Here is a 26212-nt window from a genome sequence, read left to right as displayed (position 1 = left end):
CATAGTAAAAGACTCAAGAATAGACACTGGCCAGAGCTGATGTTCATTTATCTGTTGCACGATTGGCCAGGGCAAGCGGCTACTTTTGCACGGCGATTGGCCAAGCAACCAGTTTCCTCGACGCCAAGCGTGTGATAAGTCTAGGGTTAGGTGCAGCTTCTTCGTCCACTGCAACGTATCAGCGTCTCTCTTCTCTTGATGCTCTCCGACTTTAGGTCCTGCTTCCTCAGAATATGCATCTCCACCTCACTCCGAAGCCCTTTGGCCTATGAGCCGACGTCTCTTCTATTTATATACTTCTCCTGGTGACCTCCAGGCCGTCCTTAGCATGATCATCAACCCTAAACTCGCTAGCCTAGCCAGTGGTCTGGCACACCGCGTCCCCACGTTGCGCTCAGTTGCGCTGGTGGTTTCTAAATAAAGATGTTATCAGATAGACTAGGCGTTGCAAAGAATAGAAACCAGCCGCATTATGGGTTCTCGTCCTTTTCCACCCCCCCGCCGAACATTCACCCTCTCGTCCATTCCATCGCGAGCTGGCAAGACGCTGGTTACTCTTTGTTTATGTTGTGGTGACTGACTCGTTGGTAGAAGTCTGAGATTCGGTTTCAACAGACATGGCGCATCCAACACTTTGATACCAATTACGCCGCCTAATAGCCGCGTCTCGGCCTCTGGCGTCAACTTTTTCGCTGTTCAATATGAATATTAATAGGTGGGCTGATTTCATTTACAAATTCACGGCGAGTCTGCCTCACTCAACCGGAAGATAGAAACAAAAAAGGCGGTGGGATTAATTGGACTGAATCGCGTTATAACTGACATCAAGCAGTTGGAATCATACAAGTAGCCCGGCCGGTGTTGCTGTTCAGTCAACCGTCGCTGGCCTATCTCCCACGGGACGCAGAAATCATGCCATTCAGCCTCCCGCGTTGATGACATCTTTAAATGGGCCTCAATACCACCAAAGTCACAGTGCTGGTGCCAGTCTGGGATTCATGTCTTCTCCAGCGACTTCTCTTTCGAGCCCGTTCTCGCAGCCTCCTCATTCGGCTTACTTGCCATCCCCAGGTGCTGCCCACAGAGGTAGTTCTCCAATGACTATGAGAGTGTCATCGTCGTCATATAGTGCGCCCTACAATCCTCAGGAGTGGGCGCCTATGAATGGAGATGGATCTCCTCAGATTGCTCAGGTTACGCATTCTCAGCGCAGTCATGCGATTCGCATTGTGCAACCGTCAAATTTGCAGCACAGTCTGGGTCAGTGAGACTGTGATCCCGATTGATCGGAATGCGCTGACCTCGTGAAATAGAATCTGTGCCATCACCACCACCGCCATACACTCCAAGGACCCAGGCACCATCGCCCCCAGGCCCAACGTCTATACCGGTTCAAACCCCACAACATGGAACGCCAAACGATAATATCAATGGCAATGCAAGGTATCACATTGGAGTCCCTCACCCTCGACCTCTATCAATGATCTCGATGACTGAAGGTAACGTAAGCTGGCAATCCACATATAGTGTGCCTCCTCCACCTCCTCCAGCAGGAGCGTCCAGATCGTCATCCCGGGCAGATGCAGATCGCTATCAAACCAGCATGGATCCTGGATACGGCAATCCAACGCCTGAACCGATTGTCTCTCATTACCTGACGACCACCCAGCAGCAGGCAACGTACGGCGAGGTGAATAATATGCGTCAGTTCGATATGCCGTTACATGCCCCATCTTCCAAGAGAGCTGCTTCGACTGGTGCTTTGAATACTGCCACATCTTCAGGATTGTTAAATCCGGCCTACGACCGTTCATCGCCGCGAAATAGCTGGGAACCTGGAATGCCGCTTCCGCCGCCTCCTCCTGGGCCCCCGCCGGCAGCAAGATCGCGGAGTGCCAGTACTACTACATCGGATGCTTCTTCAAGACGTGCATTGCAGGTTCCGCGCTCACGGGTTCCTCCGGTCTTGGGAACTACCCTTGGCCAAGTCCCACCCACTCCAGCAGACTGGGTAGATGAGACTGTTGCATCAAGGCGCGAACCCGATGGAGCGCGAAGATTACAAATCGACACGGAGGTTGCATATAACACTGCGACAGTGCCTAGAGAACGAGAAGCAGAGCCAGAATCTGCAGAACCGTCGTCCTCTCGAAGAGCATCTAGTCGCGGGGGACTATTCCGCAGCCTTGCCGTGAAAAGAGACCCCAGCGCCAAGGGTATACGTGAACGTCGAATTGAGAACCGGCACCGACGGCAGCAAGTTTCTGAAGATCTCTCTGCCGTGTCCACTAATAGTAATCCTTGGGCAAACGCGTTAACACCAACGAATCTAGTTCTCAACGGTTCCACCACTGATAACTCTGGCGACAAGACCCCAAGCGGACGACAACAGACATTTTCCAAGCCACTTTCGAGTGCACGAAGCACGAAGTCGGAGGAAATACCGTCCACAAGTCGGTCTCGGACGTCGTCTGGGCTGTTCTCAGATCAATCCTCGTACGGAACGCCAAAACCAGAGTCGATATTCTCACATGCAGAGGTGACACCCACTCCACCTTTCTCACCGGAGAATGAGTCGCCGTTAGCCAAGGACAAACACCATTTGCTAAACTCCAAACCTTTGCCCACAACGCCTCCAAGCTCGGCTGGCGAGTCGAAACCATCCTCGCGGCCTGGAACCAGACTTGAAGATCGACCGGTGTCTCATTTGCTGCATATTCCGAACGATATTGTTTCTGTGCTCCCGCCACTCTCTCCACGTCGTATGTCGACCACTCAGACACCGTCGCTTGATTCGGTCCTTCATAGTGATAATGACTTCTTGGATGGTGGTCTGCAAAGGTATCGAGCAACGCTTGAGAAGGAGGCTGCGGCAACCAGTGAATCAGAGGCTTTGAAGATATTCATGGACTTTTTGGTCACCGAGTCACAGCTTCGACGGCGGTTGTATGCGCGTGCTGTCAATGATGCGGAAGCCGATATTGAAAACACACGCAAGAAACTTTTCATAATACAAGAAACCCCACAAGCTTCTCGAGGAAAGCCAACGGGCATCAAACTGGATACGTCGTTCACTGAGCAGAATAGGCCTTCGGGAGGTATGTCTACACGGCCCGAGTCCATGTGGTGGAACAACTATAAGCCTTGCCTGTCTCCTATCGCTAGTATAAGTATTGAGAATGATGAGATGAGTTCTAGGGGTCGACCACCTAGTCGTTGGTGGGAGTCAAAGACTGGCTCAAGCAGTGAAGGAGGAGAGCGAGTGTCGCTTAGATCCAAACGGGAATCGAAGTACATGGGTGTACCAAGAGAACTACGAGAAGAGATGCAACGTGGCTATGGTGGACCTCTTTCCGTCACGGAAGAAGAACAATATAGTGATCAACAAAACTTCTCGCAAGGAGGGTACGGTCCGGATGAGTATCCGCCTGAAAAGGTTGGACTGCACGAACCAGAGATGAATACGGCTCAATATCATCAATATCAGCTTGAGATCTCGCAAGCGAGTCAATATCGAGAACCTCGTGGGCCGAAGAAGATGGATATTTCGCGATTGGTGACGCTTCCACCACCTTATCCGAGACATCATCCTGCTGTTAACAACAGCCATCCGGATCTTGTCGTCTATCGAACCACGGTTCGCTCAATCAGCGATATATCAGAGATCAGGGCAACCAGGGAACAATACAATCAGCAAATGGCGCAGCTGAAACAGGAGCACGAGACCAAGATCCGAGAAAATCGCAAATATTTTACGGCTAATATCCAGCAACAAATCCAGGAAGGCAGCATCAAATACGCCGAGGCTGCAGAGGCAGAAGCGGCACTTGAAGCCGAAGAGCAAAAGAAGCAAAGAGACTTGGCGCAAAGTGAATATGATAGTTATCAGAAAATGGTGATGGAACCACTGCATCTTATTCTCAGTGAGCGGGTGAACAGGGCCACAGAACGAATCAATGAGCTCAGCGGGAAACTCAAAGAAGACATTCAACATGAAAACCCAGATCGTACGCAGGAGGAAGGAGACGAGAAACCGGAGATCTTGGAGCAACTTACTCAACTGAAATGGCTCTTTGAGGCTCGCGAACAGCTCTATCGTGAAATTTATGATCTTCTCGGTGAAAGCAATGAAAAATACCGAGCAATTGTCACTTTGCCGTATAAGCAAGGTGAAAACGACGAAAAACTTCGAGAAGCTGATGCATTCTTCATCAAGGATTCTTACGATCGCCGCGTCCAGTACGAATCCGAGTCTCTTGCTAGAACGGAAGCGTTCATGGATGTGGTGGAAGAAAACGTCAAGCGTGGTGTTGAGACGCATCTTTCCGCCTTTTGGGATATTGCACCTTCACTGCTCACGTTGGTGCAGCAAGTACCTGAGAATCTGTCCAGCTTCCAAATCGAGATCCCCGCGCAGGAATACGAGGAGAATCCGAGCTACTATCAATTCCCCTTGCAATATCTGTACTCTCTACTATCCCACGCCGAGAAGTCATCATATCAATTTATCGAATCCCAGACAAATCTCCTCTGCCTCTTACACGAAGTCCGATCCGGAGTCATGATGACAAATTGTCGTTTGATGGCGGCACAGCGAACTCGGCACGGAGAATCCGAGGACTCGGTGCGCAGGGAGATGCAGGAGATGCAAGCCCGGGAGGAACGAGAATTGACAGTCGATCTGAAAGAGAAAGTCTCTACTGTTGAGGGCCAGTGGACTGAGGCTTTGGGCAGTCAGATACAAAGTCTCCGGACGAGGGTGAAAGATCACCTGCTTGCTGAAGATGGTTGGGATGAGACTTTGGAGCAATTGGAGTGATATTCATTATGAAATGGGAAAGGATGATTTATGACTTTATTTTCTTGTTATTATTATTCTTTTTGATTTGATTTTGAGGGAGAGAGAGGAGAGCAATATACCCACTGTCGTTATTGATATCTTCATCCTGTTACAATTATAACCCTAAGAACGTCATAACCGGCCCTAACCCTGGTAAATGAGTGGATCATCACGTGATGCATCTCGGTGTCCTTCTAGAGCTTTCCTTCCCCCGTCTGTTCTTCCAAAATCTTCTTTTCTTTGGACAGGGAAGATGTCCTTCTTCTTCCCCCAACCACTTCTCTCCAACTGGTATTATTATCTTTTGTGAGTGATTGTCTCTCACGTTCAGCCTCAATTTCGACTATTGCATCTTGCGAGTGTGCGAATTGTAAGTACCACTCTCTTTACTCAGCTTTCATTTGCTTTCCTGTTGGTGGGATTTATTGCATGGTTCATTCCCCTCCATATTGCACAACATCGACATTCATGGATACGAGATTATATGATGAGATATATAGCTGGCACCAGTCCTAGAAAGATTTGTTCTCTGTTCAATGCGGACTTGCTTGCAACAGGTCGCATTAGTCGGCCCAACGCTCTGATACCTTTCACTACTTCCTATTTATATTTTTGAATCTTTTGTGATCATCAGTTGCTAACAAGGGTTTAGGAACTAGGTCAACTGCGCAAGAATCAGTCATTGTGTGGACAATCAGGCATTGGTCAATATCCTCTAGTTTAATAATATCTCTCAAACAACCGAGACAACTTCCGTGTACACAATGGCTCTTCACAATCCCAACAACTGGCACTGGGTTAATAAGGATGTTGCCCCTTGGACAAAGACATATCTTCAGGATACCCTGTCCAAGATCTCCGCCGAAGAAGATGGAGTTTCCGCCAAGGTTGAGAAAGTGCTCAGTATGGATGGCGACGTAGATGTCAGCCAACGTAAAGGAAAGGTTATTACTCTTTATGATGTGAAATTGCAGCTAGAATACGAAGGTTCATTCTTTCCCCAGCAAATTTTCAGTTTCTTTTGCTCTCATCGGGATATATAGACTCACTACTTTTTCCATACGTTGTAGGTAAAACTAAGGATGATGAGACCGTGACCGGCACAATCACCATTCCCGAAGTCGCTCATGATACCGAAGAGGATGAGTTTGTCGTATGTTTTTCACTGTATCTTGTTGCTCTGACAATTGTCTGACCCGTGGCTCAGTTCGAAATCAGCGTCTACTCAGAGTCGTCATCAAAGCAGCCCGTAAAGGATCTGGTTCGGTCCAAGATTGTCCCTCAAATTCGCACGGCGCTTGCAAAACTTCCCAAGGTCCTAGTGGAGGAACACGGCAAAGATATTCAGCACGCCCCCGGTTCAAACCCATCCAGCGGATTTGCTACCCCGACATATCACTCACACAAATCACCCAGTCCAGCGGCTGGCACTCCCAAGACAACCACCACATCCACAGGCAAAGTCGCCGTCAACACGACCACCGTCACAGCCTCGGACGAATTCCGAACCACAGCGGAAGAAATGTACACCACATTCACTGACCCTCAACGCATTGCAGCATTCACGCGAGGACCTCCACGTCAATTCGAAGGTGCCAAAATCGGCGGCAAATTCGCCATCTTTGACGGCAACGTGACCGGTGAATACATTACGCTGGAACCATCGAAGCGAGTGGTCCAGAAATGGCGCTTGGCTCAATGGCCCGAGGGTCATTTCAGTACACAGGAAATCGTCTTTGATCAGAACGATGTGGACCGTGTGACCGTTATGCGCGTTACCTGGACCGGTGTGCCGATTGGTCAGGAGGAGGTTGTTCAGCGCAATTGGGAAGGATATTATGTTCGCAGTATTAAGCAGACCTTCGGGTACAGTCCCCCGTCTTCTTTTGCTAGCACCATCACTACCACTGTCCCTCGAAATCCCCATCTCCCTTCTGCAGCATCTTCTTCATATCAGTTTTCTTTAATGAGGCGATTACTGATGTTTGTTTTTGTTCTTTTTCTTGGCATAGGTTTGGCACGATACTCTGATCAGATTCTCAAATTTTTCCAGTCCTAGTTCAGAAAAATCTATCTATCATCAGTCGTCAGCATTCATTTCTTGCAACAGATGGAAACTCGAGGTCGTCCCTTGTGAGCATGAACTTGGAGGATGAGTGTTGACGGGGCTGATTATATAGTTTATGTGGCTTATGAGCAAATGATAAATGAAATAGAAATAAACATCATATCAATCTCTATCATGAAGATTCATCGGTGCACGTAAAGCAAATAAGAATGTAGTATCAACTCTGAAATTCAGTCCTCATTTTGGATATTCTAATTAAGACATCTACAAAGTCTTCTCAATCAACTCAATACTATACTCCTCCTTAAGCGTCTTAATCAAAGGCGCACAAAGCTCCATACTCATCGGCGCCAAAACACCCTTCTCATTGATCGTACCATCAAGCACAAACTTGACGGCAACACCACAAGGAACACCTACCAATTTCGCCATGGCGGAGTATCCCTTCGGATCGCCGTATTCGACCAATGTGCTGGTACGGGTTTCGCGGGAACCGTCCTTGTTTTCGATTTCGAATTTATGTTGGAGCATAACCATGTCTCGTTCCCCAGGGCCGTATTGCATCTTTTGTTCGAGGGTGGCGCATAGAGTGTCGAGCGGGTTGTTGCGAGGGGTGATGAGGTCGTCGGAGAAGAGACCGATCCAACGTAATCCGGCCAGGATGCGATCACGCTCGTCGTTGTCTTGGAATGTAGTTTTCGAGCTGATGGCCCATAGCAAGTCCAATTCCTTGTCGGAGGTGGCGCCAAGGATTTGCTTTGTGGCTTCCTTCCAGGGGATAGGGGTCTTGAGGAAGTCGTACTCTGTCTCACTGAGGAAACCAATGTCGACAAGTGCTTTGATCATTTGAGGGAATCCCTGATAACGGAGTGTACCGCGAACAACGGTTTGAGCTTCGGGGATGTTGTAACGCTCACGGTAAGGAGTGGAGTCGCGGTTAGGGTAAGCAACGAATGCGTAACCGGGGTAGATGTAGTAGGGCTTAGCTTCGCCCATGAGTTCCTTTCCGGTGACACTGAATTCGGCACCGTTCTTGTAATATTTGGCCGGGTTGCTGAGAGCCAAAAGCACACCGCGGCTGGACCACGAGAATTTGTAGCCAAGAGGATTGTCGGAGTCCTCGGGAGCGGGGAGACCGCCGCAGTAGGAGAGGAAGGAGATGATTTTGCCTCCGGCGTTGTGGACTTCGGTGATTGTCTTGACGGCATACAGATGGTCGATACCCTAGAGACATGGATCCATCAGCACAGGCACTACGAATCGGTTGATGTCACAAACTCACAGGATCCAATCCAATTTCATTCATGACTGTGATACCGGCCTTCTTAGCATCCTCCTCGAGCTCCTTCATGGTCGGAGAAACGTAGGAGGTTGTCACGACATTCTTCTTGGTGCGAATAGCGGCCTTGATGACCTGGGCGTGGTAGGTATAAGGAATGAGAGAGATGACGAGATCAACCTTCTCGAGCTCCTTGTCCAAGGCAGCGTCATCGTTGACATCAAGGGAGATTGCCTTGGTGTGCTTTCCGCCAGAAGCAAGCTTCTGGGCGTTGTTTAGGTTTCTGGCGGCTATCCAGTCGTTAGCAGCCGGCTTCATCTTCAAGCCCTCCTACCCTTATAGTGAAAGCCAATTGGAATAGATGAAGACATGCATCACTCACCGACAGTAACCTCAACACCAGCTTGATCCAAAACATCGACAGTGGGTTTGGCAACTAAATGATGATTGTTAGTATTTCATTTCACACGACAATCTGAAGTGATCTACACGAATTGATAGGGAATTCGCTTACCAAAGCCAGAGCCCAAAAGAAGGACCTTTGATCCAGTGATATCCTTGCCCATTGTATTCTATATAGTTGTAATGAGTGAAGAAAGACAATTCGTCGTATGTATTGATTCGGAGGGGATGGATATCATAAAATTGAGGCGGGGTGTCTCCGAGAGCGGAGACCTTATATATTATATCCATCAGGTGCCTTGCACGTGACATCAAAACAGCACCTTCCAACACCAATGATAACCCCCAGAGGAGATTTAGAGATAGATATGAGTTGTTTCGCAATTGACAGCGAATAATACGCATTTGCGCCTTTGACAACCCCAGTGAAAAATGCTTCATTTTACGTGTACAAGCACCATTGGCCAATAATATGCATTTGCGCGATCGATGTGGGTCAAACCGTCTACTTCCAGTCTTCGACGAGTTATCCTTAGAAGCTATTCCTGAACAACGATCCATCGAGTATCGTTGCGTCTGCTCACGGGATCAGAGTATGCAGTATTATTAGACAGATGAATCGCAAATCTCAAGCAGACTAAGACTGGCGAGGGGTAGCTCTACTTGGGTTTAGGAGTGCCAACTCGCCGACCACCAAGAGGATCCCAACCACAGCTAGTGCGAACTCGATGGCGAAAGCCTTCAGGATAATCTTGACATATCGAATACGAGCAGCCCATTCAAAAGTGGCCCAGGCGTCTCGAATGCTGAGCTTGCCGCTACCACCCACAATTTCTGGCTTCGCCTTGCCGTTAAAATGCCGGTCGAAGGGTACGATCTGCTCGTCCTCCTCGGGCAGCATAGAGGCAGCCACACGGGTGAATATTGCCCTGGCAGGAATGGAAAGTAACAGGAAGAAGACTGCAGAGATTATGCTAGTGGCAAGCAAACCGAGACGCCCTTTGAATCCCGAACTGACGAGGCTCATGGCAGTCCAGCTAGCTGTGGCCGCAGAGAGAGTCACGCACGTTAGAAAATTGTACAAAGCAGCCGCAGGGGCAATTCTGGGCCAATGCTGGAGGCCAAGCATTCGCCGGAAAGATCTTCTAGGAGATTTGTCGGCAATCACTAGATGAATCCAAGCCATCTGCCAGGTGACCAAGAGCATGCTAGTGACGAACCCCCCGAATAAAGATCGGATGGGATAGGCGATTTGAATAGGACCAATTGCTGAAATCAGGAGACCCGCGCCAAAATCCAACCCTGTGAAGGCCAGATACATGCGAAATCCGCGGAAGCATGACCAGATGCCACCGCGGGCGCGTAGGTAGTTGATGGCGGAGCGCAGCCCGCTAGTGATGGGTTTAGCGGTATTATTACCATTGAAGGTATCATTGGAATCTTCGCCTTCGAGGCGAATATAACTAGTTGGGTGGGAGTCTTCGACCGCGGCCAGGGTCGCAATAACATGGGTGCAGGTGTAGTCGACCTATCGATGAGTTTTAGAAGCTGTTGTTTTTCGAATGAATAGCGACTCACCCAAAAAATTGCCAGACCAAACGCAACGACCGTAAAAACGACGGTTAAAAAGCCTGGCAATCCATGCGTTTGAGGTTGCTCGCGGTATTGAAGGCGAGCAGAAATTAATTCGGTACCCCGGCGTATGAGAACACTGGTAAGAGCCGACATTATTTTCGACTGGAAAGATGAAGAAATATCGAAGAGGAAGAACCAAATATTCGGATTCGGAGTCGTATCAGCCCTCACAAGGTGGGTGTTCTAATATAAGTACATAGCCCCGATCCCGTCGTCCTGTCACCCGTTCCATCGTTTAGCGCGATGCCAAAAGCGCCTGAGCCGTAGCTATAAATAAAATCATTGAGGCCTATAAAATGTTAATGACTGTCTAAACCAGTAGATTGTCTTAAATTTCCATCTCCATTGATATCCGCCCAATAAGCTCTGGTATATTGAACTTCCCGAGTATTATCTTTTTGCTGTGATTGAATTTCACTAACAGGGTGCCCTATATGACTATTTCATTATTAGCTCTGTCACTGATCTGGTCAACGCGGAAGCCTGGCCTATAGAAGATATGAGGTAAGTATAGCTTTGTAGTAGGCATAAATAGTTGATGGGAGTAGCGTGATGACACGTCTGTAATGTACAGCACGAAGGAGATTGCTGACCCCAAGTGATCGAGCTACTGCGAGGTAATATTCGCAGCATCATCTGAGGGTTAAAAGTACTACCAACATCTCGGTCGACCACCCAAACATTCCTGTTCACTCTGTGGCAGTGTGTGCTTGGGCTGATAGTGGGCTTTGGGGTTGCTGTGGTGGCGGTAGAATAGTCCAAGGTCGTCGTGAGTGCTGGTTGGTTCATGGGTTTAGCCTACTCCTCAATCATGGTGTTTATAATGTTTTTGGCAATAATTCTATGTCTATACTTGGTTGAATGGAACACTTGGCTGTATTTATTGGGAAGAAAGCTCCCAATTGAATTGATATAGGTACCATTTTCCGGTAGTTCTTTATACGAGACTCGATCCTGGAGAGTGCCTTGCTAGACATAATTGGCAATAGCACCTGGAAGAAGAGAAGAACTGTCAGCCGGTGCAGATATACCAGGATATACGAGGATGTACGAGGACATCTCTATAAAAAGAAATGAAAAAGGATATCTTCAAAGGTAGCATTGGCAGCCGCCTTGTTGAGGGATGCCGTGATATCCTGTCTTTTCTTCAATTTGTCATGGCTAATTTCTTCCAGGATGTTTTTGTCCTTGGTTATTCCCCATTTATAAAACACGATTTCTTCACGGTTCTGGCTCACGCGAACCCGTCGAGTAAGCCCAATGTTTATTGACCCTGGGTTCACAGTATCGCCATTTTAGGGTATCCGTATCGCCTTGCCAGTCTACTTGGGGCCCAGCTGCTCGCACGACGTCTCTGATTTCCTCATGAACCAGATCGACCAGATTATCCATTGCTTGCCTGATGCATCAAATTAGCTTTCTTTTGTTTTGCCCCCCAAAGGTCGACAACAATGGATGAGTAGTACAGTCTCTCTAGAATGAGATACTGATAACTTGCCAGTCTTGGAATGGCCCAGGTAATGTTGTCGCAATTGCGAGTCGTCGTGTCTATAATTGCTATCAATTTTGGAAGGAAACAAAACAAAGAAAAGAAAAAAGACTCGTACCAAAAAGTTATTGTATCCAACCCAATAGATTCGATTGGAAGGGTCATCCCTCTTACTCTTGACCGCAAGAATCAAGCCCGTCAAGACTTGGACGTATTCGGGACTGTTGACCTTATCACGAGCGCCTTACAAGCGTTGATCACAACCAGAACCCCAGGTGGGCGTAAACCACTGGATATACGCACCAGTTCAGGAGTTCGGCCAGATTAGCATTGTTCCCACCCGCAGACATGGTCACCATCTGCGGACTATTCAACAGAGGCACTTGATCACTCAGAATCTAGGTGGCCGGCGCTCCAGAGCATGCAAGATACTGGAATATTATATGGCGTTGTTGGACTACAAGACATTTTACACGACGTATCCAATTTTTGGACGTTGAGCCCCCGTTAGGGTGGGGAGAAGTGACGAGACGGTTAAACAAAAGTCCACAGAATTCGGAAAGCAGTATCCTAAGTTTTGATATATCTACAAAGACGATTTCTCGTTGGTATATGATTATAAAATTTTGGTACATTCTCCTAGTCCTAAGCCCGTGCATCAGTTCACTGGCTCGAGGAAGGGGGTCTATTAATGTTACATGAGGTTACCATATACAACAGTACTGAGCCTCGCTAACGAAATCCACAAATCTAAAACGCCTCAATCTGCGTTGTAGTTTCCGCAACAGAAATATTGTTGTCTCTTGAACCCTTCCAGTCGTCATTGTCAAGACCGCTTTCTCCTTTCCATGACTTCGTGACTCTTCGCTGCCACTTCCAGAGAACTGGCAAGAAATGCCATAGGTCGAATTCCGGCCAGAGCACATCTAGAAAGGCTAACTCGGTATCCTCGTGGCATTGCCAGAGCATGAAGTCACTCAGTCGTTCAACGCCGGAGGTTCGGATTAAGATATCGATAGGAGGATTGTTACCAGTGTACATGCGTTCTGTTAGGGTTTGGGGTGTGATGAATTCCGGTGATAGGAGGTCAGAATTGCCGTTGTTTTGCCCGTTGAGATGAAGGGTTGTAGATGATGAGAAAGAGGAGGGGGAATCATATCCACTGTTTGCGTGGTTGGCGCTGGGTGAACCATTGTCTTCATCCTGTGAGGAGGCGGATATTGAGTCTGCGTCTCCGCTCCCTTCTTGATCTTTCATATTTTGTGCCCGTATGTTCGATGCAATATGCGATTCTGAAAACGGCTTCCGTGCTCTATTCCCCCGACTTGCTTCGAAAGGTGTGCTGTAGTCAATCACAGTTTGTCGTATTGCCTGCGTTATTTCGTCCCTGGAAGTATAAGGGCAACATATATTCAAAACTCTATCTCCATTGCGACTCGTAACTTCAACAGCCCGGTCCACTGCTGCAACAACGTCGGGTCTGAGTAGGTCTTTGCGACCAAGGAACCGGATGCTGGCTCCGTATCTGTCTAGGATATCTCCATGCTGAGCGAGTTGAGCAAGCTTTACATTCGCCATGTCCATAAGCCCGTTGACCTCGAATTGCGACCTGTTGAAGTTTTCGATACTGAATGCGTAGATTGTTACTACCTTGACTCCGCTCTTGTAGCAAACTTCAAGTATCTGGACAAATCAAACATTAATCTTTCTCCTTCTCGTCTCCTTAGAGTACACCGCCGGCTTAAGACTCACCCTAGCTAAAGCTTCAAATCCCAGATGATGTCCTTCAATAGTCTCTATCCCATGACTCCTCGCGAACCGGCGATTCCCGTCCATGACAAAGGCAATATGTTGTGGAATGGGCCCTTGTCTCAAGGCGCCTAGAAGCAACTCTCTCACTCTGTTGATTATGAATTCGACGGGGGGTGAAGCAATGATCCATTTTCGGAGATGGGAGAAATGCATGGACGTCGGCATTTTGATAGATCTATATGTGGATGCGAGATGTATCGAGTTGGAGATGTAATCGAAGCACGACACGTAGTGTGACTGGGGGAATAGCGTGATGTCGTCCTCAGGGTCGGAGGATAAAGTGATCGGTAGTCTGGAGACCGGAGAAGCGAAAGGATTGGAGGCAATAGTGTTTGAAATAGTGGTCGTAAATCACGCTAAATATGTAAATGCATATGTATAGAGACTTAAACCAGACAATGAAAAACAGCAGAGTCAATTAGATGACAGTAATGATCGTCTTCTAGTTATTTGAGGATGAAGCTGAAAATGCGGAGATGATGTCGTGGCCACAGACCCACCTTCACATGCTTTTAGGTGATTGGACCATTCGAAGTAGATATAAATACAGTATACTTATACCATCACCTTGAAGAGTACCTAGGTAGAGTGTGTATTCTGGTCTTCAGCACGAGCAAAGAAAAAAAGAAACACTAAATCAGATTAAGACATTGCTAGCGTACATACAGGTATCCTTTATTCACATACAAAAGAACAAACAAACAGTATTTTCCCTTCAACATCAGCGAGTATAATTGTATCACCTCGTTTTCTTCTCTCCATCCTCTGATGGCGTTATTGACCCCGCGCTGACCGACTCCCAACCTAGATCTTCACTCCGTTGCCGACGTTCCTTGCCACGCTCCCTCATCGCACCCCGAATGCGTTTACTAACTTCCTCAAGGCGATCATGATCGTCCACCTCGGTCATCGGTTGAACTGATCCACTTGAACTGAGACGAACACCAGCCGTACTGCGACTGCGACTACGGCTCGCAGGCCGATTGGAGAAAAATCCAAAATTGGCCAAGTCGTGGAATGACTCGTTGCGAGGAAGCGGCTCTTGTGTCGTATAGGTCTTTTGAATCTGGGGTCTTGATCGGAGCTCATGGTCAGCTTCCACACCCTTATCGCTGTCGCCATGCTTGTATCCCTTGAATGGATCGGCGACGATGCGCGCTGAATCAAAATCTGGGAAGACTTCAGGGCCAAGCGTGTTGATGACGTCGGTCACTTCACGAGACAACTCGGCTCGACGTTCTCGGAGCTTCACGAGAGTATTTGCGGATGAGGGATTGAGGGATAGTATGAGCGGTCGAAGAGATTTGACAATGTCCATACCAATCTCTCCAATGCGAAGGGCTGCGAACGTGATGGTAGGAAACAGAACAACGCCTAAGAGGACCACTGCCCACAATGGGACCCATTCCGGCACGTAACCTTGTATGCGATTGCGATAGGTCCAGTATGTAAAGATCACAATGTAGAGTGCGTACAGCGCCGGCGCAAAGGCTAACGCTACCAACAGTTTCCACGTCGCCATGACATCTCGCCCCTGTAGCTTGACTGTCGATGCCGCCAATGCTTCTTGTGATTTCTTCTTGGAAATATATCTTGTTGCAACAAAAACAGGTGCGAATAAGACAAGACCTGGTAATGTGCCAATAGCAAGGAGGGTGAGTTTGATAAACCTGTAGATCAATGTGGAGACCACTCTAATAATCGAGAATCTGGCATATTCGACCTGATGATCACGAAGACCTAGTAACCGGAGCTGTTTATTATATTCTGTGATGGATTTCTTCAGCTTGACGATACGAGGGTCGTCCTTGAAGTGTGCATAGCCTGTGATCAGTCGTCGGTTCAGCTCTACAACCATTGGTAGAGGCAATTTCTTTCCCTTGGTGTTATATAGACGCCGAGCAGCTTGAACAGCCTACAGAGATGGTGAGCGACATAACTAGCGAACTCCTTTGCATGATCAAACTTACCATTAAGGTCTCATAATCAGGCCCGTTCACGGTTACAGCCAAGAGTGCATGATAAATGGTATCGAGGAGTTCACCAACGGCTTCCCTCCTCTCACCTCGCTTATATTTCTCAACTAGGTCACGAGGGACTTCTATTGGATTTCCAAATTCGACCACAGCTCGTGACCGGAATTTATGCGCATGGAAGTAGTTCATTCCGCATGGTACAATCTTCAAGCCCGAATCTGGGTTCTCAGCCAGAGAACCAAGAGCCATGATTGCGACACCAGCTAAAAGTATGTTAGTATGCACAAGATGATGATGCAAATATTATTCATATAGGGTGTCTCGGCCATACCTTTCAATGGTAGCAACTCCGGGCGATCGTGGCTACCACCTTCTGGAAAGATACCGATACATCCACCATGGCTTAACCTGCCGAAAACTGCCTTGTACACTGCACTCTGATCTACGTGGGGTGCAACCTTGAATTTGGTACCTTGAAAGTCCGACTTCACGGTCGAGGCATCTCCAGTGAACTTCCCATCATCTGTAATATCGGCCCTACCAGTCAATTGGCAAAGGGCGTCCTTCTCCTTGACTGGCTTCTTCAGAATCAGCTCCTCGGGTCCTTTAATCTCAGCAATAGTTGCGCTATATGAATTGCCATTGATTGTGGGAAGATGTATGGTGCCTTCCGGCTCGAATCCGGGACCATCGAATTTCGTTCCTACTCCGCGTATAAGGGTCGGTTGATTGACTGGATCTGGTAGATAAATGGTTCCAGTTCCCGGTTTCATGTTGTCCATCGCCCGGGCTACGGGAACTGCTCCTATTCCTCGTGATAAGAGACCGATAAATTTGCGCTTGAAAGACTTTTCCGCGATAAGCCAGGAAATACGACGACCGATTTCTCTCCGAACGACGCGCATGAGGATGAGCGAGTCGACGAACTACATGGACCGTAATGGTCAACTATGATTCTGAATAATAGCCAAATGCATATCGTACCTGATTAGCATGGGGAGCAGCGACGATGATCAACGGTCCTCTTCTCGGTACTTTCCATGAGCCGCGTGGATGTACCTCTCTGAAGAAGAGGTCTACCAGAACTGAAAATGTCCAGAGCACCAGGTCGTATAACCACCCAATCTGGGGTGGAATGTATGGCGGCTTCGCCATTTCAAGGCTGTGTGAATGTCGGATGTCGTGTTTAGGGGTCGCAATTTGGTAATGTCGCACTTTTCGAATCCTTGTGATTATATCGATACCTGGTCATCAGGCACAAGCTCTGCGTACAGCACATCAGGTATCAGTCACAATAATGCCAATGTCTAAGTAATCTGGGGTAATGACGTAGATGAGCTTACTGCGCGACACACGTCTATCTGCATGTGGTGTAAATATATACTCGGTAATATTTCGATAAATGTCAGTGATGAGTATAGATTCTTCAGACGACGTGAACAGCAGACATCTCAAAAAAAAAGAGTCTCATGTCGAGGTTTGACAGTGGGGTGATGCTTCTAGAAGTTTAAAAACCCATGCGACATTGCTGCCTTGCAGCCTGAGGCGGCGCGGAAGCAGGAAACACTCAGCTCCGAGTAACATTTCCACCTCTTTCTACTTGCTTATGCAACCTATGATAGACACAGTTGCTTTTTGTTTATCTAACATATGTTGATTGAATCTCTGATGAACTTGATCTACTCATCACAAATACGTCGAACATAATGGTTATTGCCGTCGCTGCCGATGTCATTTGAAATGCCCCTCCAAACCTCCATCCGTCTAGAATGCGGTTTCAGTCCTCGTCAAAGCTGCAACAACACTTGATCACTAACGGACCCGCGAAGCTGAAAGCAACATTAGCTGTTTCTTGTTGAACTACCGAGGAAGATTTGTTTGGATTGAGGAACTTACATGTGAGGAAAAATGTCTCTGAAGTGCGACTTCCCCAGATTCATTTCCTTGACCGTTTCTGAAAACGATGCTAACGATTCTAAGCAGTTGGGTTATGCTCTCAGGCAAAGATGGCTTCGTCCGTCTTCCGAATGAACACATCATTTACACCTCTCCCCCACGTACAGCACTGTCGCTCAAACCTCCCAGTTCTTGGCAAGGAAAGGAAGCTTTCTCAATATCCAGTAGTTCGGGCTGTCTATATCTCACAAATCAAAGAGTGCGACTTCCAATCGGGTCTAGTGTATGATTTTATGCTAACTGCGTGGACTTTCTGTAGATCGTTTATCTTCCGTCCCAACCAAGCGAACAAATGCAATCATTCACTGCTCCTCTTCTAAACCTTCACGATAGCCACGTCTCTGCACCTTTCTTTGGTCCGAATGCATGGACCGTCTTAGCACAACCTGTTCCCGGTGGAGGAATCCCCGCGCCATTACAACTGGTGGAATTGAAGGTCACGTTTAAGGAAGGAGGAGCCTTTGATTTCCACACCAATTTTGAGCGTATAAAAGACCGACTTCAGCAAGCCGTTGAACATGCGAGGGACAGTGGGTCGCCATCTGTTCGGTCTTCGAACGGTCGTGGAGTCAATTTCACAAACGTTCATCTCGACGAACTTCCCGCGTATGATGGACCGAATACCTCGAATGCTGGTCAAGCTCAGTCAATCGAGGCCGCTGTGCAACCACCCATTACAGAAACTGCAGATACAACCTCTTCTGCCCCTGTGGAGCCTCCGCCAGGGTACGAAGAAGTGCAACAACAGAGTGTAGCGCAAGAACTAGAAGAGCAGCTTCGACGGGCACGATAGAGCATATCGTTCCGGTCCCAGCACCGTCTCCATCAGTCCGGATGACAGCTTTGTCGACTCTGTACTGATCCATATTCTGAGCGCTACGGCATTAATGTATAATGATTTGTAGACACGCAATAATCTATGCTATGTTGAAATCAAAGCAATTGGCACAGTAGATGTAGCTAGCAAAATGATGTTATAAACAATCTCGGGTGGGAGCGGGTACGAGCCAATCACGTGTAAGGGAATTGGCCAGTCAGCGTCGGGACCGGGAAGACCGCTGCGTTTCCCGTTTTTCCATCAAGGAAGCTTCATAACCTCAACTTCCGACCGTCCACGCTTTTTCAATTCTACTCACTCCCACCACCCCATCTCCAACATACTCAATTGCGCTCATTGAGTGAGCTGACACGGTCAGAAAAACAATGGGTCTCACGGATTTCTTCTCCGATTTGGTCTCCTCCTTCGGCCTAGCCGAAGCTCATGCTGAGGCTCCTCCCGCCGAGCAGAACGACGACAGCGCTGCCGAACAACAGGACGAGAAGACTGAGGAGTCCAGTGAACCCGCCGAGGAGTCTTCCGAAGCTACCGAGGAGGCTGAGCCTGAAGCTGAGGAAGAAGAAGAGGAAGAAGAGGAGGAGGAAGAGCCCGAGGATATCAAGCCAAAACTCGAGGAGGGTGAGTCCATCCAGTGCAATTGACTTGTATCTGTTTTCAGAGTTGCTGTTATCGGCGAATGGACGTCTCTGCATACGCGCGACAGTATGAGGTCATGCGAAGAGCAGAGTACATCTGTGATGGATTCAAAGGTATCGTAAGACAGTCAGCTAATCATGACTAACCAGAATGCGCCAACTCCAAGACATGCGCTCCCTACAAGCACCACTTCGACGAATGTGTTGAGCGTGTCACACGCCAACAGGAGGACGGCGACGCCAGCGGACCCAAGGAAGACTGCGTTGAAGAATGTAAGCACTCGATCAGCAATTTCCTATTGTTTACCATAATTTCGATTACCTTTCCATCACTTTCATGAAGATAATCATATACTGACATAATCCCTTGTATAGTCTTCCACCTCCAGCACTGCGCCACCCAATGTGCTGCCCCCCAGCTCTGGAAGAGCTTGCGGTAAAGCGCCAATCTTTGATTGTATCACGCTTATGTGCCGTTGCGTATGCGAGGAAAACCGATTTAATGGAGACAATTTAAATGTCCCTCCCATCGAATCGTACTGCAAACGACACATAAACGCCCAGAGAAATAGAGAAGGAAAGATCAGAGCTTATGGAGCGGCTATAGAATCCTGGTTTCGAAAATCGTTCAGCATCTGTTCCGAATCTTTCTTTGCTCCGAATTTATGTATTATCATTCAAAGTGTTGCATAGCCCCGGCCGTCAAAAAGTCGGGGTGCCTGACCTTGGTGAAGAATCAATGCGAAAAAGTGAATATAGATCGTCATGTTTCACTTTTTATGTACAGGTAGCTAGTGACTGTCTTCTATCCCGATTCAATGTTTATTTTCCTATGTTTTTGAGTTGCTGGTTTTTAGATTTTGGCTCACGTATCTCCAACCTTTCACCATGACAACCGTCGTCTCGCAATGTCGGTTCAGACATCTGGACTTGCGCAAGCCTCTCTTTACGCGGGGACCTACAGCAGTTCCACTGTACGAAGCTTTTTACATTGGAATGGTACAGAATCAGTCATGATTCTCCTGAAACCCTGAATCTCCTTGTCCTCATCCTATCCTTGGAGAAGATAGCTGGTCACCGGTCACGTATGTCAAATCACTGACGTAAGCTTCACTCACTCGGTCTATGTTGATCTGAACTTCGCTTGACTATGTACAAATTTCCCAAAAAGGAATCATAGCAGTAGGGTCTAATGATGAATAATTTATTGACGGCCAGCAATTTCCTCGTTCCAACGAGGCCATCCTAGGTATCCATCCATGCCAGAAGTATAAAAGGTAGGACGATGATACTTAGTCAAAGGATGCTCATTGAATAGCCGTTCGGGCAGGTCTGGGTTGGAGGTGAAATATCTTCCAAACGCGACCAAATCGACTTGACCTGATGCAGTCAGTCATGTGCCGCCGGCTGAAATATTGAAACTGATTCTCACCTTCCTCAATAGCTTGGGCGGCTGATGTCCCATCGTATCCTCCAGCTCCAATAACCGTTGTAGTCTTCAGAAGACGTCTGAATGGCCAAATAGACGCAGAAGCTGCAGTTGAGGTATCTAAAGTCTCACTTCGTCTCATGATATTCCCAGAAAAAGCGCCTTCCTGACTCAATTGGTCGTATCTAGGCTCAACAATGTGCACGTATGCGAGGTTTCTCTTTTCCAAAAGCGCGCAAAACACCGAGAAAGTCCCTATTCGATCACTATCATTCGTCTCCTGTAGTACATGATATGGTGCCAATCGAATTGCTGTCTTCTCACTGCCCACAGCCGCAATGACTGCATCTACCACTTCCAATGGAAACTTGAGTCTCGCCTCTATTGGGCCACCGTACTCATCAGTACGAGTATTGATATTATCATGAACGAACGAATCCAGCAGATACCCATTAGCACCATGGATTTCAACGCCATCGAATCCTGCAACTTCAACTGCCAGCTTTGCTGCATGAGCAAACTGGCCTACTACATCCTTTATATCTTGTATAGTCATAGGATGTGAGTCGACATACGACTCAGTGCCGTTATCATCCCCGAATAAGATATGTTCACCCGGTAGGTGTGCAGCAGTGGAACTAAACGGAGGCAAACCCCCTGTTTGTGAGGGCACTGATACTCGACCAACGTGCCACAACTGAACAAAGAATATTCCTCCTGCCTTGTGAACGGCATCTGTAATCGGTTTCCAGGTCAAGGCCTGTTCGTGTGTCCATATGCCAGGTGTCTGGGGAAAGCCCTTGCCACGTGGATGCACTACAGTTCCCTCAGAAATCAGGAGAGATCCAGGTATGGTGCGCTCTGCGTAGTATATGGCCGCAGATTCATTGGGAATTCCTGTTTCGTCAGATGCTCGCATCCGAGTCATCGGAACTAGAACGACACGGTGAGTAAGATTCAGGGACCGTGATGTATAGGGCGTTTGAAGTATTCCTGGGCCCGTTGAACCCATTTTCAGCATTGTAAAGACGTCAGTGAACTAATTATTGCGAAAGTTATGAAATGACAAATCTGCGGCAGGGTAACGAGAGGAGGAATACGAGAGGGGAAATACTACGGTCTAAATAACATCATAAGGTTAAATGCTTATCAATCATTGAACGAAGGTGCCATTATAGCTAGTTTCTAGTCCTTTCAGACAGGTTCTCGGTGGCTGACAGGTTACTTCGATTAAGGGTGTATTTGTCACATTGCAGTCTCTAGTTAACCATTACCCGGAAGAAGAAAGTGAGGTTAATTTGTCATCGTCATAGACACACTGACAACCCTAATTTAGTGATCCCACTAAGTACACCTACCCTTTCGAGGCAATGATATCTGAAAGCTTCATTGGACCGATTCTGTGCCACTACTAATTAGATATGCGTGGTGGCCGATGCCCATGAGTATATATACAGCCTGTTATCTCCAGAAGTCCTTGTATTTCAGTATCAAATCAACCAGCTACTTCTTACGAAATCTCCCAATCACTTCTCTTATCCATCCAATTGGAACAGTAAAAAATGTCGACTACTCTTCTCAACACCCTGGAGCTTCCAACCTCCAAGACTAGCATCTTCTATCGTGAAGCCGGTGACAAGTCTGCACCAGTAATCCTTCTCCTTCATGGATTCCCCTCTTCTTCCCACCAATTTGGCAATCTCATCCCTATCTTGGCGACAAAATACCGTGTGAGTGCACCTGATCTCCCTGGATTCGGCTTCACAGAGGTAAAAACAAAGATTTCCAATATACCTTTTGACAATCTTGCGACGACTATTCTAGAGTTTCTCGACACTCTATCCATTGAGAAGTTTGTCTACATTTTCGACTACGGTGCTCCAACGGGCCTCAGACTGGCACTCGCAAGGCCACAGGGAGTTCAAGCAATCATCACTCAGAACGGCAACGCATATGAAGACGGCTTGGGCGAGTTCTGGGACCAGATTCGAGAGCTGTGGAACACCAATAATGATCCCAAGGTTCGATCGAAATTAGCATCTGGTCTCCTAAGCCTCGAAGCCACCAAATGGCAATACGAGGAAGGCACCCAAAAATCTCGAGTCGTGGCTCCCGAGTCCTATATATTAGACTATGCATTGATGCAGAGACCTGGCAACTCGGATATCCAAATCGATTTGTTCTGGGATTACCGGACGAATCTCCCGCTTTATCCTCAGTTTCATGAGTATTTCCAAAAATCTCAGGTGCCTTTACTCGCGGCTTGGGGTAAGAATGATCAGATTTTCATCGCACCTGGTGCAGAAGCTTTTAAGCGTGATTTGCCGAATGCTGAGGTGCATTTCTTGGATGCTGGCCACTTTGCGGTTGAGACAGAGACGGTGGAAATTGGCAGTCTTATTTTGAAGTTTTTTGGCCCGCAATGGAATCTGAACTTCATCAATCCCGGAGCGAAAGGGGATGGAATCGTATCTCTCGTGATATATTCTAGCTTGTTTATTAACAGCTTGGGGATTCTAATGAGGTAGTGCAATTGATATAATTTGTGATTTTTAGTGTCCTATACTTTTCAACAAAAGTTCCCATCATGTCATGCTTCAATTCCATATTCTACGTAAAATAGGAGAATCGATATCCAATAAGCTAGCCACCAAAATAAATTTAACATCCAGTATATCTAATAATTATTTTACTGTGATTCGTCGTCATGAATCTCCAAGAAACATAATTACTCATAACATTGAACTAGTCAGGGTAGCGAATTGTGCTCAATAGCGGTGGCCTGCATGTCGTTAAACTTCATGGCCTAGCATGGCTGATATCAATGTAAGCCAATCTTTTTCTCTTCGTGCAACATTATCTCCCTCAAAAAAATGCAGGCACTCTAACCAGGAGTTGAATTCTAGCTCAGGATTGACAATTGTAATCAATTTCGGATGTAGACCAGCCTTTCCATTGATATTACCAGATGGAAAACCAATAATTTATGGCCCCCCTCTTCGAATGCCCAACATTTCTGAATCACCTCGAATTCCGGAAACAAATGTTACAAGCAACAGGCTCTCCTCTATCCTCCTGTAAAGGGAAGCATAATTCGAGTCTTCCTCGATCTTAGCGAGATTACTCAAGCCATCGAGCTTCTTCCGAAACGAACATGTGGCCCAAAGATTCTGACCATGATTGGAGACTCCCGAGCGCAGGTTTTGCATCGTCTCTGCAGCCTTCCTGACGAAACTGATCGACCAAGCATGGTTTTCCACAAAAGAAGCTGTTCGACAGAGTAACAAAACGCCTCTGTGGCCATTTACATGATTTGTAGGAAACCGGGGCTACTATATAGGGCGCTTCTGGTATCACCTCTTCCTCAAACGACGGTTCTATGGAATCAATTGACTCGTGATGTATTTGAATGCATGAACAAATTAGAAGAGCAGGAAGACTCCCAGCCTATTGCGGAGATTCTTCTGTGGTGTTCAGTGATTGTAGGTATCACTGCAGAGGGTAGCAATTATCAACAATGGTTTATATCCAAGGCATGGAGCTTACGCGGATATTTGAGGATTAGCTCATGGGTTGAACTAAAAGAGTTACTAGCATCTTTTGCGTGGCTTGACTGTGCTTCCGACAGGGCCTGACAAGCATTCTGGAATAAGATGGGATTAGAGAGTATGAAATAATGAAAGAGCCGTTGTGGTAAATCAAGATCCTTTGCCATTCGTACTAAATATGTCCATGGAAGATTTCAATGTTCGAAACGCGAGCTCCGTCATTGGGTCCGATGGATCAGCATATGTACACTATTTGCAGAGAAATGAGGGAGGGATATATAATGAAAAATAAACAAAATTCATCGACGTCAATAGCAAGATGGGCGCTCGCCAGGTAATCCAACTTCCACAATATAATCCAATTACTAATCAATGAATGCCGTTACCCCGATTCTCCAACTGCACAGTACCTGTATATCGCGCCTGGTCCGCTTCCAACCGCCTGTTAATGACATTAGACCCGAACATACCCAGCGTCAACGGGAATATAGCAGCTACGCAAGCCACCACGGCACTAAAAATAAGTGATTTCTTCATATTCGCTGGCGGATCGGCATTTGGACCAGCCTTGAGCTCTGTCTGGATAATTGTGAATATAGCGCCAAGCACTTGACCACCGGTCCAAAGCAGTGTGCTGCCGATTTCCGGCGAGTAAGGATATGTGATTTCGACGATAAATTCGAGCGCAACCGGTAAGAGTGCGAATGCGCTTGCGCCTAGGAGTGCGCATACGACGATACTGGGGGTAAGTCCGTATGGACTCGAGGGTGCGAAATAGAGGGCTATGTAACAGATAGCGTGGATGGGAATGGCAATTCGTATGATGAGTAGGTACTTCTTGAAACGATCATTGATGGGTGAGACGATTGCAGAGGATATCAAGCCGGCGATGATGAGAACACCGCCTGCAACGCCGGCTTCGGTTTCGGAGAATCCGTATGGCTCCAGGATCTGATTGATTAGGGCTGAGACACTGTTGAAGAAGCCAACGTACACGGAAAAGGGGATGAACATGAGCCAGAATTCGCGAACTCGGAAGATGCCCTTGACTGATTCGAGGAAAGGAGTTTTAATTACTTCGGCAGAGGCACATGGTGGTGTTGGAGGCTTTGCTGGGATGAAAAATGATGGAACGCAAGCGACAGTTGACTGCGCAAACAGAGAGTTAGACTAATATTCTAATAAGAGATCGCAACCAATGAAGAGAGGCGTACTATGACAGAGATATAGAGGACCATGTTGGGTATATCTCCCGGTTCGGAAGTCCACACAGAATCGACGAGCTCACCAATAGCTGCTCCCAGTGGATTGGCCAAAGTCGCCAACGCAGTCGCACTCGTTCGGCCCTTTTCTGAAAACCACAAGTCGCTATATCTGGTTGGTGCAGCGAGAGCAAACGGCTGAGCGAGACCTAGTAGCAACTGTCCAAACATGACCACGCCGAAGATACCGTTGTTCGCTTTGGTGCCGGCATATCGGATCCAGTTACCTACTAGGATGAGTACCGAGGCGGTGATGAAGACCGCTCTGGGACCTCCTTTGTTCAACATGTACATCACCACACTGGACTGGATGGTTAGCAATACTGCGTGCCTGGGAGAGCAGGAAGGTGAAACTGACGGTGTAGCCAGACAAAAAGCAAATAGAAAAGCCGTACTCAGCCAATTGATCGTGGCTTCTGATACACTGAAATATTCGGCCGATGTACTCGAGATTGAAGAAAAGGTTAACCACTATGTGCATTATCTTAGTAGTCTGTCCAGCAGTCAAGATAAAACACAGATTCCGAGTCGAACATACATCCCAACTAATCACAATATTCAACAGAACCAGCTGCAATAACCCGAAAAAGCGTCGTTTATAGACTTTGTATACGGGTGCTGTTGTCATCGTATCCGCGTTCATCGTCGTCACCTCATAAGACGGTCCGGATTTTGCCGAGGCCATCTCGATGTCCTTTTTATCTTCTCCATGGACAGACGGCGAAGGGTTGTCTGCACCTTCGTCGAGAGATGTCCCATTCCGGTACTCTGCTGATGTTCTCTGAAGATTCATGGCTCAAACAAGCAGAACATCTCGTGTGTGATTTAAGTCTCACAGCATCCTACCCTATTTAGACTTTGCAGGCCGAAACACTGGTACGTATAGTTCTACCCCTATTGACTCCGGCCGGAACTTTTGTATGGAGGCTTGTTCTTCATAGACAGACTTAACTAATTGAAAAGAAAAAATGCCATGAAGAGAAGAAAATGGAAGAAAGAATCAAGGTTGAAGTCGAAAGTACCTCATGTGAATGCCGGGTGCG

The 26212-nt window shown here is 47.4% G+C and overlaps 11 protein-coding genes across 13 annotated transcripts, besides 1 other annotated feature; 5 read left to right on the top strand and 6 right to left on the bottom strand.

Moving 5' to 3' along the window:
* Positions 1–935: 935 nt before the first annotated feature.
* Positions 936–4951, top strand: TSTA_077350 (uncharacterized protein; the record flags this gene model as incomplete). Its single annotated transcript, XM_002341716.1, has 2 exons — positions 936–1260; positions 1314–4951. The coding sequence occupies 2 exons, from the start codon at positions 936–938 to the stop codon at positions 4817–4819; spliced, it is 3831 nt and encodes a 1276-aa protein (XP_002341757.1). The 3' UTR covers positions 4820–4951.
* Positions 4952–5082: 131 nt separating this feature from the next.
* On the top strand, positions 5083–7078 carry TSTA_077340 (Aha1 domain family; the record flags this gene model as incomplete). 2 transcript variants are annotated; one of them, XM_002341715.1, is made up of 5 exons in its annotated part: positions 5083–5210; positions 5493–5827; positions 5911–5993; positions 6048–6706; positions 6853–7078. In XM_002341715.1, exons 2-5 carry the CDS (start codon positions 5605–5607, stop codon positions 6869–6871), a joined length of 984 nt encoding a protein of 327 aa, XP_002341756.1. In that variant the 5' UTR covers positions 5083–5210; positions 5493–5604. The 2 variants fall into 2 exon arrangements, with proteins under 2 accessions (XP_002341756.1, XP_002341755.1); XM_002341714.1 differs by having other exon boundaries at positions 6048–6899.
* Positions 7079–7104: 26 nt separating this feature from the next.
* On the bottom strand, positions 7105–8834 carry TSTA_077330 (saccharopine dehydrogenase Lys9, putative). The gene is made up of 4 exons (XM_002341713.1): positions 8702–8834; positions 8570–8623; positions 8191–8477; positions 7105–8132 (listed from the first exon to the last, which is right to left on the bottom strand). The coding sequence occupies exons 1-4, from the start codon at positions 8751–8753 to the stop codon at positions 7173–7175; spliced, it is 1353 nt and encodes a 450-aa protein (XP_002341754.1). The 5' UTR covers positions 8754–8834; the 3' UTR covers positions 7105–7172.
* Positions 8835–9226: 392 nt separating this feature from the next.
* On the bottom strand, positions 9227–10317 carry TSTA_077320 (uncharacterized protein; the record flags this gene model as incomplete). Its single annotated transcript, XM_002341712.1, has 2 exons — positions 9227–10117; positions 10168–10317. 2 exons carry the CDS (start codon positions 10315–10317, stop codon positions 9227–9229), a joined length of 1041 nt encoding a protein of 346 aa, XP_002341753.1.
* A 1999-nt stretch (positions 10318–12316) lies between these two features.
* TSTA_077310 (prenyltransferase, putative) lies at positions 12317–13973 on the bottom strand. Its single transcript, XM_002341711.1, has 2 exons — positions 13466–13973; positions 12317–13396 (listed from the first exon to the last, which is right to left on the bottom strand). Exons 1-2 carry the CDS (start codon positions 13688–13690, stop codon positions 12464–12466), a joined length of 1158 nt encoding a protein of 385 aa, XP_002341752.1. The 5' UTR covers positions 13691–13973; the 3' UTR covers positions 12317–12463.
* A 193-nt stretch (positions 13974–14166) lies between these two features.
* On the bottom strand, positions 14167–16920 carry TSTA_077300 (glycerol-3-phosphate acyltransferase Sct1, putative). The gene is made up of 5 exons (XM_002341710.1): positions 16845–16920; positions 16486–16765; positions 15833–16427; positions 15496–15764; positions 14167–15440 (listed from the first exon to the last, which is right to left on the bottom strand). Exons 2-5 carry the CDS (start codon positions 16654–16656, stop codon positions 14265–14267), a joined length of 2211 nt encoding a protein of 736 aa, XP_002341751.1. The 5' UTR covers positions 16657–16765; positions 16845–16920; the 3' UTR covers positions 14167–14264.
* Positions 16921–17048: 128 nt separating this feature from the next.
* TSTA_077290 (uncharacterized protein) lies at positions 17049–18386 on the top strand. 2 transcript variants are annotated; one of them, XM_002341709.1, is made up of 3 exons: positions 17049–17420; positions 17485–17656; positions 17717–18386. In XM_002341709.1, exons 1-3 carry the CDS (start codon positions 17410–17412, stop codon positions 18248–18250), a joined length of 717 nt encoding a protein of 238 aa, XP_002341750.1. In that variant the 5' UTR covers positions 17049–17409; the 3' UTR covers positions 18251–18386. The 2 variants fall into 2 exon arrangements, with proteins under 2 accessions (XP_002341750.1, XP_002341749.1); XM_002341708.1 differs by having other exon boundaries at positions 17482–17656.
* Positions 18387–18660: 274 nt separating this feature from the next.
* Positions 18661–19370, top strand: TSTA_077280 (ubiquinol-cytochrome c reductase complex 17 kd protein; the record flags this gene model as incomplete). Its single annotated transcript, XM_002341707.1, has 3 exons — positions 18661–18913; positions 19081–19203; positions 19306–19370. The coding sequence occupies 3 exons, from the start codon at positions 18661–18663 to the stop codon at positions 19368–19370; spliced, it is 441 nt and encodes a 146-aa protein (XP_002341748.1).
* Positions 18847–18881: a microsatellite.
* A 764-nt stretch (positions 19371–20134) lies between the features above and the next one.
* TSTA_077270 (NADPH dehydrogenase, putative) lies at positions 20135–21380 on the bottom strand (the record flags this gene model as incomplete). The annotated part of the gene is made up of 2 exons (XM_002341706.1): positions 20135–20310; positions 20363–21380. 2 exons carry the CDS (start codon positions 21378–21380, stop codon positions 20135–20137), a joined length of 1194 nt encoding a protein of 397 aa, XP_002341747.1.
* A 465-nt stretch (positions 21381–21845) lies between these two features.
* Positions 21846–23994, top strand: TSTA_077260 (alpha/beta hydrolase, putative; the record flags this gene model as incomplete). Its single annotated transcript, XM_002341705.1, has 3 exons — positions 21846–22827; positions 23419–23639; positions 23679–23994. Exons 1-3 carry the CDS (start codon positions 21922–21924, stop codon positions 23992–23994), a joined length of 1443 nt encoding a protein of 480 aa, XP_002341746.1. The 5' UTR covers positions 21846–21921.
* A 55-nt stretch (positions 23995–24049) lies between these two features.
* Positions 24050–26144, bottom strand: TSTA_077250 (cell surface receptor/MFS transporter (FLVCR), putative). The gene is made up of 4 exons (XM_002341704.1): positions 25708–26144; positions 25528–25640; positions 25122–25470; positions 24050–25056 (listed from the first exon to the last, which is right to left on the bottom strand). Exons 1-4 carry the CDS (start codon positions 25960–25962, stop codon positions 24277–24279), a joined length of 1497 nt encoding a protein of 498 aa, XP_002341745.1. The 5' UTR covers positions 25963–26144; the 3' UTR covers positions 24050–24276.
* Positions 26145–26212: the final 68 nt, after the last annotated feature.

The sequence above is a fragment of the Talaromyces stipitatus genome, genomic scaffold, assembly GCF_000003125.1.
Source record: "Talaromyces stipitatus ATCC 10500 scf_1105507295523 genomic scaffold, whole genome shotgun sequence".
Lineage (NCBI taxonomy): Eukaryota > Fungi > Ascomycota > Eurotiomycetes > Eurotiales > Trichocomaceae > Talaromyces > Talaromyces stipitatus.
The sequence above is the reverse complement of the archived record's forward strand: the minus strand, read 5'-3'. Positions and strand labels throughout refer to the sequence as shown.

What these genes read in the sequence shown, in the direction of transcription:
- TSTA_077330 (XM_002341713.1), bottom strand. Translation starts at nt 8,753, where the DNA reads ATGGGCAAGGATATCACTGGATCAAAGGTCCTTCTTTTGGGCTCTGGC. An exon ending in TCTTTTGGGCTCTGGCTTTG is followed by an intron (nt 8,624 to 8,701) that starts GTAAGCGAATTC and finishes ATCATCATTTAG; the next exon opens with TTGCCAAACCCACTGTCGAT. An exon ending in ATGAAATTGGATTGGATCCT is followed by an intron (nt 8,133 to 8,190) that starts GTGAGTTTGTGA and finishes CCATGTCTCTAG; the next exon opens with GGTATCGACCATCTGTATGC.
- TSTA_077310 (XM_002341711.1), bottom strand. Translation starts at nt 13,690, where the DNA reads ATGCCGACGTCCATGCATTTCTCCCATCTCCGAAAATGGATCATTGCT. An exon ending in GATTTGAAGCTTTAGCTAGG is followed by an intron (nt 13,397 to 13,465) that starts GTGAGTCTTAAG and finishes TGATTTGTCCAG; the next exon opens with ATACTTGAAGTTTGCTACAA.
- TSTA_077300 (XM_002341710.1), bottom strand. Translation starts at nt 16,656, where the DNA reads ATGGCGAAGCCGCCATACATTCCACCCCAGATTGGGTGGTTATACGAC. An exon ending in CTGCTCCCCATGCTAATCAG is followed by an intron (nt 16,428 to 16,485) that starts GTACGATATGCA and finishes CGGTCCATGTAG; the next exon opens with TTCGTCGACTCGCTCATCCT. An exon ending in CTGATTATGAGACCTTAATG is followed by an intron (nt 15,441 to 15,495) that starts GTAAGTTTGATC and finishes CCATCTCTGTAG; the next exon opens with GCTGTTCAAGCTGCTCGGCG.
- TSTA_077290 (XM_002341708.1), top strand. An exon ending in TATATCTCACAAATCAAAGA is followed by an intron (nt 17,657 to 17,716) that starts GTGCGACTTCCA and finishes GACTTTCTGTAG; the next exon opens with ATCGTTTATCTTCCGTCCCA.
- TSTA_077250 (XM_002341704.1), bottom strand. Translation starts at nt 25,962, where the DNA reads ATGAATCTTCAGAGAACATCAGCAGAGTACCGGAATGGGACATCTCTC. An exon ending in GCTTTTTGTCTGGCTACACC is followed by an intron (nt 25,471 to 25,527) that starts GTCAGTTTCACC and finishes CATCCAGTCCAG; the next exon opens with TGTGGTGATGTACATGTTGA. An exon ending in TCCTCTATATCTCTGTCATA is followed by an intron (nt 25,057 to 25,121) that starts GTACGCCTCTCT and finishes CTGTTTGCGCAG; the next exon opens with TCAACTGTCGCTTGCGTTCC.